Source organism: Diadema setosum, chromosome 17 (genome assembly GCF_964275005.1).
Source record: "Diadema setosum chromosome 17, eeDiaSeto1, whole genome shotgun sequence".
NCBI classification, from domain to species: domain Eukaryota; kingdom Metazoa; phylum Echinodermata; class Echinoidea; order Diadematoida; family Diadematidae; genus Diadema; species Diadema setosum.
In genome coordinates, this window is record NC_092701.1 from 26,270,476 (window position 1) to 26,283,259 (window position 12,784).

Sequence of the window (12,784 nt, forward strand, 5' to 3'; positions counted from 1 at the left end):
ATATGAATTAATTGCAAAAAACACCATTTACATTGGATTTGTACACAAAATCATGTTTTTGAGCAATTTTTTTCAAAGGGGCGTGGTTTCAAAACGGTATGCCTGGGAGCGACAAATTTGGTCTCAAAAGTTGCGCGATACCTGAAAGAGAAAAAGTCATAAAATGTCACGGCAAGAGCATCACGCGTTGCGGAATAATCATGCGAAACATCGAGGGGGGGCCAAAATGCCCCCCCCCCCCCCCCCAGGTGGGAATAGGGTTAAACTTGCACTGGCCAATGGTCAATATTAATGATTATTATCTATTTTTGCCTGAAATGGGATTAATATTGCCAAGTTCAGACCGAGTACAGTGCCATTTCAGTTAAACAGCACAAAGTTGAATGCAAGTTGCAAGCATACTCTCTTTTTGCATATCCTTACTTTCATGGGATCTGGGGGGCATTTCATGAAGGAATTTGTCGGATAAAATGTCCGACAAGTCAATTATATCCGACAAGTTCAGAGAAATCAGCCAATCAGACTAAAGAATTTCTCAAAACTTGTCGGATATAATTGACTTGTCGGATATTTTATCCGACAAGTTCCTTCATGAAATGCCCCCCCCCCCCCCCCCAGGTCAATTTTCAGCAACATGTGTATACATGGTTCCGCAAAGCCTCTCCCACAAAGTCAGAGGTTGAGGCTTCCAAGTTGGAAACATGCACCAATTTTTTATTTCGCATCAAGAGTACACCCTGCACCCACAAAGAACATTTAGATGCAGGGCTCTAGCATGATGCTGTGTGTGAGTGTGTGTATGTGTATCTGTTGGTGGCAAATAGATCATACTAGAATACACCCTGCACCCACAAAGAACATTTAGATGCAGGGCTCTAGCATGATGCTGTGTGTGAGTGTGTGTATGTGTATCTGTTGGGGGGGGGGGGTGGCAAATAGATCATACTTGAATACATCCTGTACCCACAAAGAACATTTAGATGCAGGGCTCTAGCATGATGCTGTGTGTGAGTGTGTGTATGTGTACCTGTTGGGGGGGGGGGGGGTGCCAAACAGATCATACTTGAAATCTTGTTACATGAAATTGTAGAGAATCATTAAACTAGCAAGGAATGCACTGCATGACCAGAAGTCGTCTTGTCTTTCATTTTGATTTTTGGTGTCAAGTTTGGGGGTTTCCTCTTTCCCCCTATCCCTAACAGTCCTGCAAAATTTATAGCAACACTGTGACACATATTCACAACTAGTGGAGTTAGTCTCAATCATATAACACACAATCCCATAGATATCGTGAAAAAACAGCAAGCAATGATCTGAAGAAAAAAAAAATCCCTATCTACAGGGCGCACACATACTGTCAAGATTGTCTGAAGCAAGATTTGTTTGTTCTGAATGGTGCGTCATTACATCGTTGAAGTGAAGTCATAACACAGTCAAAAAGAATCTATGCATTTTGAGTCAATGGTGAAACCGATGTCATTCCCTTAGAAAATACAAAGAAATCTAAGAAAACAGTATAATGGTACTATTCCAAAGACGACTTTTTCAAAGCTCGTGATGACAAGTGTGACTTACTGGGACAAGAACAATAATGGCTTGCTAGGGATTAATGCCTTTGCTTCAATTTTTGGGCATCGGCAGATTAAATGATGATCAATTTCCACACAGGAGCATCTAATATACTGTAAACAAGGAATGTTCCCGTGCATTTTAATTTTGCATATTTCTGGAGCGCCAACAATCACGAAATTCAAATGCATGCGAAAGTTCTTGCGTACACAATATGCATTGGATGCCAGTGGCAATTTGTGAAAATTTCATGCTGCGAGAAAGGCCTTCATCTCCAACTCGCAAAATTTCATGCCATGAATATATCTTGTTTTACAGTAAAACTTACCCTTGCATTAGAAATGAGATCATTGATCATGTCAACGGCTTCCTGGATCTGATTCTGTGCACCTGTGATCAGGGCGACTCGTTCCGGGGCATCCCGGTCCCCTGTAGCACAAGAGAGAGAAAGTTCAGTTTGGATGTAGTCTCAAACAGGGAATGTTTTGACACAAGGGCCCGAATTCACAAAGGTGGTACAATCTTTGTCCGTGGTTTAAACCACGGACAAAGACCGTAGTTTTGTATGGGGCACCAAAAGTCGCATAGCCTATTTTATTGACGAAATGATCATTTCATCGACAAAATGTTACCATTTCGTTGATGAAATGACGGTTTTCGTAACGAAACAGGCCATGTGACACTTGGCGCCTCTTAATTCAAAACTACAGTCTTTGTCCATGGTTTAACAATGGACGAACATTGTACCACCTTCGTGAATTTGGGCCCAAAAGTCTGTCTCAACATGAAGAATAGCTTTCACAACAATGCATTCAGTTCATTTACATTAAATTCTGAACAAACTGTCTGTAATCCAGTTCAACTCAGCAAGTGATCAAACTCATGACATGGACCTGAGATCTCGCACTCTTCACTACATTTCGAACCCATCCATGAGAACAAACAACCAGTAGACCCAAAACCGTCTTGTTTCATCCACAGCAAAGGCATGGCAACTCATTAATACATCTACCATATGCAAACTTGCAAACATTTCTCACGCAAACTGTGATGAATAAAATGTGATGAAAGCAATTTCAGATAAGCGACAAAGACAGCAGCTCACCTGGCTTGAACTGGACACGTGCCTTGGTCTCTTCCTGGATTCTCTTGATCATCTCCCCTGACCGGCCAATGACCATGCCAACAGCATGCTTTGGGACTACCACTTCCTGTTTTTCAGTCGATATGAAAAAGTGCATCACCCTAATCAATTCAACGCTTCAGAAACATTTTCCTTCTTATCAATGGTGCGTATACGAAAGGAAGGAACACTCATGCAATGTATAATGCACTTAGTTCTGAAACACAGTTCTTCATATTCTAACCGATGAACAACTTCAACATATAATATCAGAGTGCTGATAAATCTCTGCATGTATTGCTACACCGAATATGAAAGAGTATAATTTTCCTGTTTTAGACCAAAATACACTTCTAAATACACTGTTTAACAGCACCAAAAAATGCTATTGAAGAAATACAATCGCGAGGTTTAATATGGAACACACACAAACACAGAAAACAAAGAATTACCCTCCCCCGACCCGTCATACGTCAAACATGCGTGTAATCTACTGTATCAACAGACAGTTTTCTTTTATAATATGACCCAAACTGTTGTCTCCATATCCACAGGCAGATTTACTCCCCAACATTCTATTAATGACCTGAAAAGCTCCATTTAGTCTTCAGGCATAATCATACATACTATGAATGACATTTTGAGACATCACTAATTGAAAGAAAAGGAAATCAAGTTGAGGATAACATAAATTAGAGAGTGGGATTGGGAATACCCAGATGGCTTTCTGGGTTTTAAAAAATTGCTAAAGTGAAGATAATTAAAAATCAAATTTGTACAAAGAAAGCCATCATCTATATTAGTTCTAAATGACATGCTTCAGAACTGCAATTACCTGAGTAGGACCACTGCGACCGAAGAAGTTGTCCTGTAGTGCAGGAAGAAAAATCAATGACATTGTACTTAGTGAGAACAAGTTTTGACTACCATCGTATATGACCCTGCTTCTAAGTTTAAAAAAAAAAAAAATGAAGGGGGGGTAGAATCCTCATGCATTTCATTGCATGAGCATGTTTAAAAGTTTAAACAGCATTTATCCTTTAAAAATGAGGCTGTTCACATTGGAAGTTAATCTATGAAGGGAAATCAGGATGGAAGATATGGCACGAGCGGGAAAAAAATAAAATAAAATGCTCTAATATATTTGAACCATCAAACACATGTAGAGTTCAATGAACAACTGACAGCAGTAGTTACTGCATGTAATCATGACCATTAACATACGATTAGTGACAAGCAGTTTCCTGGAGTAAAAACTGTGCTTGTGGGTTGGAATGATGTTTTCAGGTTTTCTATTATGTTTTACGATCAATCTTTTTCTTCTTCCTTATCACTTAAGCAGATGTACTCACCCCTCCTGAATTGCTCCTTGCATTATCCATAACTTCCTGAATCAGCCTCTTTGCATTCTGCATGGAAGAAAAATAAAATAAATTCCAGGCTAAATTTGCAATCACAACAGTATCTCGTTCTGCAAGTCGTGGTTAAGAGAGCACATCTCCTTACTGCCAGCTCTGATCCTGCAAGAAGTAAAGATCAGCTTTCAGCTGTTGCATTTATTTCAGATAGTATCAAGCCCTGTTGCTCCCTAGACAATAACAGAGCCAACATCCACTAAAATGTGCTCCGTAGTGGGCATGACTGTAGACTTTCAAACAACGGTCCAAAGTTTGATTTCTGCCTTGTGCTTATGTCCTTGCACGAGGTCTTTTTACCAGCAATGTCCCTCTCTACCCAGGGGGTATAAATGAATACCTGGCACTGCTGGGGTAATAATAACATCAGAGCCCTTTGAGGAAGCAGTGCTGTGAAAGACTGAAGAGGCTCCCCTGGGTTTTATAAGACCATATCTTTATTATTGTTATTTTGCTACACAGACACAAAGTCATCCACACACACCTACACACTTGGATTTCTGCATGACGTTTCCGAAGTCGCCATCGACTCACACAGAACTGAAAATCTTCTCTCTGTATCACAAAATTCCATTTCCAAATACACTTTTGTGTCACGCACTGGGGCGAGGCTACCAAAATATGATAAAGCCATCATGATCTCAATTTCATCTCTTCATTCAGTTTGGAATCTTTAGAGGAAGCTTTAGCCTTAGGATGTGTGAACAGTGTATGGAATTATAAAACATATGAGGCATCCCCCACTTGTTCAGTTCGCTCTATGCGGAGTCTGTGCTGGACAAAACTTCCTCTTAGTTACAAAGTTTCTGATTATATGGTCATGCTTCATTTGATCTGACATCCAGCCCCGACGTGGCGAGCGAAACCGTGCGCAGGATACTAACCTCGATCTTGCTGGCATCTCCTGAAATTCGGAGAGGCTTGTCCATGCCCGTGTTTGACGGACCATCCTGAATCATCACCATCCTCACACCGGCTTGGTCCTGGGGAAGAGGATTCAATTCAGATTTAAGTCATTTATTGTAACAAACTCAGGCATAAAAATCATCTCAACACTCTCGAATCATACAAACATACAAATATGCAACAGGAAATAGAACAATATAACTAAATGACAAATACACGTTGACAAAAAGGAAAAAAGGGGAAAGGGGGATAGTATACAAATAATGACTGCTTATGAGGGCACAGTTAAAATTATGGGCCCGAGGTGATGTGAAAACCGTAACTATGCCCGAAGCGAAGCTGAGGGCATGGTTATGGTTTTCACATCACCGAGGGCCAACATAATTTTAACTGTGCCCCGAATATCAAGCAGTCATTATTTGTTTTATATACCGACATATATTCAGACATATAAATACCGAGAATATTGATTCTAGTCTCTTTTACAGCACTTGTAAGTTGTAATCAATGCTGATCGACAGTGTGGCGGTCGTACGTATCATTGGTGCGTGTGATCATGTGTACAGACGGGGTTGCGAGTCGCGACTGTCTCCAAACCAGTCCGCTAGTCTCTTTTACAGCACGCTGATTGAATGCGCAGCGGTCGTATCATTGGTGCGTACATATGAGCGATCTGTGTGTACGGGGTCGCGACTGTCTCTAAAACCTATTTACTAACTGTGCCCGGGCCCCGGTCACAGTAACTCAAAAATAGGGCACAGCTATTTTCATGACTCCCCTTTTAACCAATCAGATGAGAGGATTCTAGAAGTGAGGTATATAATAGCGAATGTAACTAAATGTCAATAGCAATATAGAAGGTTAAAGGGACTGTACAGTACTGGTTGAGGTGGGGATTCATGTTTTGAACATTCCTAAGTGAGATAATGAGAAACCTCTTATGACATATGAAAGAGCATGTAATTCTAAGAAGGATTCAATGTTTATTTGATGAAAATTGGTTTTCAAGTGGCAGAGATATCCAAATAAGTGCTAATAATAAAAGGCGACATGCCACAACTTTATTAGGATCTTTTGTTTCACCTTGTTTTTGGATATCTCAGCCATTTCAAAACCGATTTTCATCGAATAAACTTTTGATACCCCTTAGAACTGCATGCTCTTTGACATCTCATAGAGTGGTTTCTGAATATTTCGCAGAACGTTAAAAGCTAAATCCTCACCTCAAGCAGAACTGTACACACCCTTTAAACGGCTTAAAGCACAGTGAAATGGGCATTGATATTTCCTGAAGTTTTTCTCATTTGATTTATACATGTATCTGCTCAGTGGCATCACATTAACTCTATGGGGGAAGGGGAAACAGTATTAATTCTATGCTGGAAGACTGCACAGAGCTAGGGGAGGTTTCCTGGTGGTGCTATTTTGTTTACTCCTTTTCAGATACGACTGATCGCAAATGTAACTGGACAGATCTGGATAGTACTCATTTCTGCACTCAAAATGGATGAAGAAACAAAGTAGCTGTGCTGAAGTGGAGGCAACTCTGGCCCAGCATGCATGGGTTGCAGGGTACTGTCGTCCCTCGGTCAATTTCGCCCACAAAATCAACAACAGCCGTGGCGTACCTGCAACTGACGGATGGTGTCGCCCCCCTTCCCAATGACCAGCCCGACTTTGGTGGCAGGGATCAGCATGTCGAAAGTCATGTTGCCTTCCTGCTCGTTCTGATGGGCCTTATCCACGATGTCATCAATCAGCATCTTGGCCTCCCTGAAAGATGAACAAGAGTAAAAAGGATGAGCTCCACCGGTACTGGTGGCCCAGGGCCCCTTTGGTACTCCTTCCCAATTGTAACAGAACTGTTTACCATTGGGAGCAGTGATTTAAAAATTTTTCGACTATCACATTTGATGCGTATGTGTAGGTCAGTTGTATCACAAGACATCCTACCACATGAAAATTTTGCAATAAAGCCTAAAATATTAGGAGATATCACTGTTTTTCTCAATAAACCATAACTGTAGACGGATTACTAGACACAATTTTATTATAACTATTGTTCACATTTTGTATATTTGGCGACACTTAACATTTATTTTACTGATTAACATTTTTACATTGGTTGTTTCTATCCCCAACTCACATGTTAGAGCTATTTTGAGGCCCTAAAGCTGGGTTTTTGTTTCGCCTGCAAATGGTAAATAATGTCTTATTTAAGAGTGGCAATGTGTGTTTTCTTAACCTTGTTTTTCAAAACATCACGAAAGGTTTGTATGCACTACTGCCAAAGGCATCCTCACAAGACATTTTTAATACATTTACAGAATAATGCTGAATGTTAACCTATCATAAATTTAAAAGCATCACCTCATCCCAGTCCTTGCATCAAAATTACCAATATCGAATGTAATACAGAAATACTAGCGAGGTAATTACCTGCGACCTCCAGCATCAAGACCAATGAAATTAATGAGCCACTTTCTTTCAAACTAAAGAATGACATTCATGAATGTAATGCCCACCATCTCATTTGTACATATTACATATGATTTGAAGAGATGGACAATCATGCTGCACAATAACACTGGCTTAGATGATGAAGCTCTGTTACATACTTGTTGCATACTTTGTCAAAAGGCTACCAAATTAACCTAGCCTTCTCATAACTCGTACTCTTAATGTCTCTACAGACATGCTGATCTACGAATATTTCTGATAAAGCATGTCTTTGCATCTCTGCCATTATTTTGAACCTCGGGTTTTACTCGTTCTTGTTTCTTTGTATCTGCAAAAATTGAAAAGTTCTCCATGTAAAAATCAAGCTGCTGCAATATTTTAGAGTTTCAGTCAAAAGATAACCCTGACTACACCACTTACTTCACACTTTCCGGGGTTCCAGTAAGGGTCACTTGTCGGTTCATTTGTCCTCCACTCTCTGCAAAATACAAGCATTAGCAGGACACAGTCATCATCTCAAAGATTTTACAAATACATGCGAACTTTTCAGCCATTGGGGTCACAGCCCATTCGGGATAAAATGCAAGAAATTATGAATATGCCCCAGGCATGTGGGCTTGTACAACCATGGGTACTCTTGAAAGCCTATGGCAACACGGGTCCCAGTGGAGGTCTTACAAGTACTTTGCAGTTAAGGCACTGTTTGCTTAAAAATTTTTAAACTTTGAAACATCTGGGCTGCACGGTCTTAAATGCTCATACTGCCTTTGATAGTTCTTTAAAAATGAGGCCACCAGTACAAGAAATGTTAGATTGGAAGTACTAAGATTCAACATTCTCCATTATTGCCATACACAGCAGTGTCATAACAAAACACTTTTGAACAGTTTAAAAAGCATCGTGATGTCTGCTCTGCAAAATCTTGATGCTGACAGCAAATTGTGGAAAATAAAAAAGAACCCAAAGATACTGTATACGCCATATATTTCGCGAGTCTAAATTTTCACTGATCAGGAATTCCTGACGATTTCACGCGTGGTTAATTCGCGATCATGGAGTCTTGGACTGAATGGAGAAATGTACAGCGTACATCACATCCACATCAGGATCAGAGTCAATATTTAATTTCGCAAATAGCACCCAACTCGCGAAATTCACAAACATAAACACCTCACGAAATATTCGGCGTATACAGTAATTCATAAGCTATTGCTTTTCAGCTGTCTCTATTACCAAAGTAAAAAAATTTTTAGTTGTTCCATCATGATGTTAAAACAGAATCTTCGACTCAGCATAACTTGCATGTTCCCTCGCCATGTCTTTTGTTAGTCACATTAATATGACAGAAACATGCAAGTTATGCCGAGTCGAGAGGAAGGTGCATTCCAGTGTCTTTTGTTAAACATTTCAGTACTTTAGCAATGATTGACAGATGAGGTCATCTCAAGAATATTAATATTGAATGGTTTGGAAGGATTTTTTGTGGGCATCCCACAGTAATCTGAAGAAAAATAGAAGAAAAAAACCGTTAAAAATATATGCAACGTTTCTAGATATTTGTTTTACCACAAAAGTGATGTTGAGGGTATCATAAATCAACACAAATCAACATGCATTTGGATTTCAGGGCCCCTTTAAAGGTCAAGTTCGGGGATGAAAGACCAAGCAAACTTGTTAGCACAGAGAGCATCAATAATATTAGATATATGCTATGTCTTGCAAAATAAAGATTGGGCACAACACATGGACATTGTTGAGCAAAAAATAAAAAATTCCAAAAAAAAAAGAAGAAGAATGGAATGAAGTGATTCCAAAATTACTGCCGAGAATGAAGTCTCACCTGGGGCAATTTGAATGTTACATCCGGATTTTGACTGCAGTTGGGATATCTGCTGACCTCCACGACCAATAACTGCGGAAGGAGAAAAAATTGTTCTACCCTGTGAATTTGCGAAGGAGATGTTTCATTACAAAGAAACACTGAACATAGCAAACACTGAATATACTTTACTTCATACAGTCATGAAATTACAGGATTATACTAACAGGTGAATGATATGCCATACCCAAACATACTTGTGGATTGACTGAATGCAACAATATTACCAGAGCACATAAGTTTGAGGAAAATCAGACAGTGAGTCTGTTCAAAGTTTAAAAATGAATTTTTAAAGATTCAGTGCTGCCATCGGTGGACAACTTCTACTGAAACTGCTGCATTCACTCAATCCACATATGAACATATTTGGGTATCATTCCTATTGCATGCGGAAGTGTTATTTTCCTAAAGCTATGCTCTTTTTCTTTCTTCCTCTCTCAAACTGAAATCCACTTTGCTATGTCCACATTTGAAATGTGGAACTTTGTCATTTGGCACACAATGATAGTACAAGCAGGGAGTACTCAGTACAGGAAGAAGATGTCTGGAGCACACATGCATACACATAATATACACATATCATAGAGAACAGTGAATGAATTGGTTGAATATATTGGGCCGAAAGAATTTATGCTTGTAACTTTTGTACTAAATTTGAATGTTATGGCAAACTGAAAAATAGAGTGCACAGTGGAAATTGAACTTGCACAAGGCGGCTCCTACAGAATTACCATTACTTACAATGTACATGTGGGCAGCAGTTACACTGTACATAGTGCCCCCGCCCCCCCCCCCCAAAAAAAAAGTAAGTAAATGAATAAATAGCATACTATACAAAATAAAAAAATAAAAAAAATGGCACTGTATACTTACTGAGGCCAACAAGCTTGTTGGGAACAAAGTATTCTTCATTAATGGATCCTTGGCTGCAAGACAAGAGAGAAAAAGACCGTTATCAAACCACCACTCACGACTGTCGTAGAGATTTGAGAATGCTATAAAGTTTCACACATAAATATGAAGGGACTGTAACTTATGGAATAAGCATTGCCCTTATGGGCAATTCCGCAGTTAGGTGGACATGACATGGACAAAAGAAATGTGCCTCTTTATCTTACCCTTTGATCTAGGTATCAACTAATGCCATGGATGTTCACCAATCATTAGGGTCTTTCAAATTCAATAGATTTTATTTTTCGTATTTATTGATTTTGCGAGATCTAAAACCATCATTTAAAATGTACATGTGGGACTGGGGACGCTGAAATTCACTTAAATGCAAATTACAGTGGGTTCCTTTGAAATTTTTTCCTCAAAGTTTTGCTAAAGGGTAAAAGATGAATACATTTAAATACTCCAGAAGTCATGTGACATTTTGTCAATTACAAAAGGGTGAAATGACCTGCGGAATTACTCCGGACAAATGTAACGTTACTAACCGTAACGTTACTAACCATGCTTTTGGGGGTCTAGCTAAAAAATTATCGGTCGAACTGCTAAAAAAATTTGCATGAACATTTGTCATGATGCAATAATTGAAATTAATGCAACACTTTGTTTGAAGTAACTTGAATTTTTGCACACTTTTTGTTACAAGACATTGATTTTTTTGTCATGTCCTTTTTTCGTAACGTTACTAACCAGCCCTTTAAGTTGCTATAGCAATTCTAATATTACTTGGATTGTGTTCATTCTTTTCTGTATCATAAACCTGGGAAGGATGAACATGTTTTTGACATAATTTTGACTTGAAATGAATAAATAGTAATTTAGTGGTAAAAACAAATATCTAAATTTGTTCAAATGTAACGTTACTAACCGCGGAATTGCCCTTATGCATGTCTAAATGTGTGGTGAAAACCTACTTAATTCTTATCCTTTCAACACAGCTTTGATTCTTATTACAGTACATCTAGACTGCAGAAGCAGACAGAAGAACATATAAACTCTAAATATGTCTACTCATTCTACTCGGGGATTGTTGTACAACCCTTTTCACGTGAAAGCAACATACATGTGTACTACTGGCGCTTCAATTCATAATGTACAGAAAAACAAGCAAAAGTAAAAATTATGCAGTGCATAATATATGTCCCCGCCGAAAGTAGCATTTTGTAGCAAAATGTACAATATACGTAAAAAAAATTAAGGTCAAAGGTCAAAGAAGTCAAAGGTCAAAATTCTGTGTAGAAATTTTGAAGCCCTCAACTAGTGTCATCACATAAAGCAAACGGAATCGAAATCTGGTTAGAAATGGCAAAGGAGTAGCATTTTGTAGCAAAATGTACAATACAGGTCAAAAAATCAAGGTCAAAGGTCAAAGAAGTTAAAGGTCAAAATTCTGTGTAGAAGTTTTGAAGCCCTCAACTAGTGCCATCACATAAAGCAAACGGAATCGAAATCGGGTTAGAAATGGCGAAGGATACTTAGCATTTTGTAGGAAAATGTACAATACAGGTCAAAAAATCAAGGTCAAAGGTCAAAGAAGTCAAAGGTCAAAATTCTGTGTAGCAGTTTTGAAGCCCTCAACTAGTGCCATCACATGAAGCAAACGGAATCGAAATCGGGTAAGAAATGGCGGCGGAGTAGCATTTTGTAGCAAAATGTAAAATAGGCCAAAGGTCAAGGTCAAAGGTCACAACTGAAATTCTCTGTAGAAGTTTCAAAGCTCCCATGTAGTGCTATCATATAAAGCAAACAGAATCAAAATTGGCTCATAAATGACAGAGAAGTAGCAAATTGGAGATTTTGATCACACACGGACAGACGGACACACACACGTACGGAGCCCGTTTCATAGTCCCCTGCTCGAACTCGTTGGGCGGGGACAAAAATGCGTGTTTGATTCAGTAGTCAAGGCGCTAATTCCTGTAAGAGGCTTAATTAAGGAGTTCGTTCAACCCACCCCGCAGAAAAGGTTTGACCAGACAAGGTGGTAGATGGGACCTCTATGAACATCCCCAGGTAGTATGTGGTTCCAAATTGTGGTGTCAGTAGAATTTTACTGGCCACTTTTCATCATGATTTGTTGGAACAAACGTAAATAAGTCTGCGCACGCCAAGACTATTACACACACCACTAGCACTGCTACAGGCGCCAGTGCCAGTGCTGCGTGTAGTAGTCTTAGCGCGCATATACTTTTTCTTCGATAAACAAGGGTTTTGCCTGCAAACTAACTTTTCACGCCAAGCTGGGTTCGGTGTAGTGTAGTTTCTAGCCGTTTTTATTTCGTCTTTATTTCAAGAGTTCAAGCAAGCCGAGTGACAGCGCATACCCAGTGATTGTGACGACCGAATCGCAATCACTGGGTGTGTGTTCTCACTCCACTTAGCGCAATATATACAGCGGGCTTCTGCATAATACACAAGCTGCAACTCAGAGAAATAAAAAGAAAAAAACGACTAGAAATCAAGACTAGGGTCGGTAAACGC

At 39.3% G+C, this 12,784-nt stretch overlaps 1 protein-coding gene across 6 annotated transcripts in view; it reads right to left on the minus strand.

Annotated features, from left to right (window-relative positions):
* Positions 1–12,784, minus strand: part of LOC140240362 (far upstream element-binding protein 2-like) — a 44,819-nt gene that overhangs the window by 22,765 nt on the left and 9,270 nt on the right. For all 6 annotated transcript variants that reach the window (XM_072320129.1, XM_072320128.1, XM_072320131.1 and 3 more), the window contains exons 4-12: positions 10,226–10,278; positions 9,314–9,385; positions 7,894–7,951; positions 6,642–6,786; positions 4,992–5,090; positions 4,045–4,101; positions 3,528–3,560; positions 2,675–2,780; positions 1,898–1,998 (exon numbers count right to left, since the gene is read on the minus strand). In XM_072320129.1, coding sequence (XP_072176230.1) covers positions 1,898–1,998; positions 2,675–2,780; positions 3,528–3,560; positions 4,045–4,101; positions 4,992–5,090; positions 6,642–6,786; positions 7,894–7,951; positions 9,314–9,385; positions 10,226–10,278 — 724 coding nt within the window. The remainder of the gene's footprint in view (positions 1–1,897; positions 1,999–2,674; positions 2,781–3,527; positions 3,561–4,044; positions 4,102–4,991; positions 5,091–6,641; positions 6,787–7,893; positions 7,952–9,313; positions 9,386–10,225; positions 10,279–12,784) is intronic.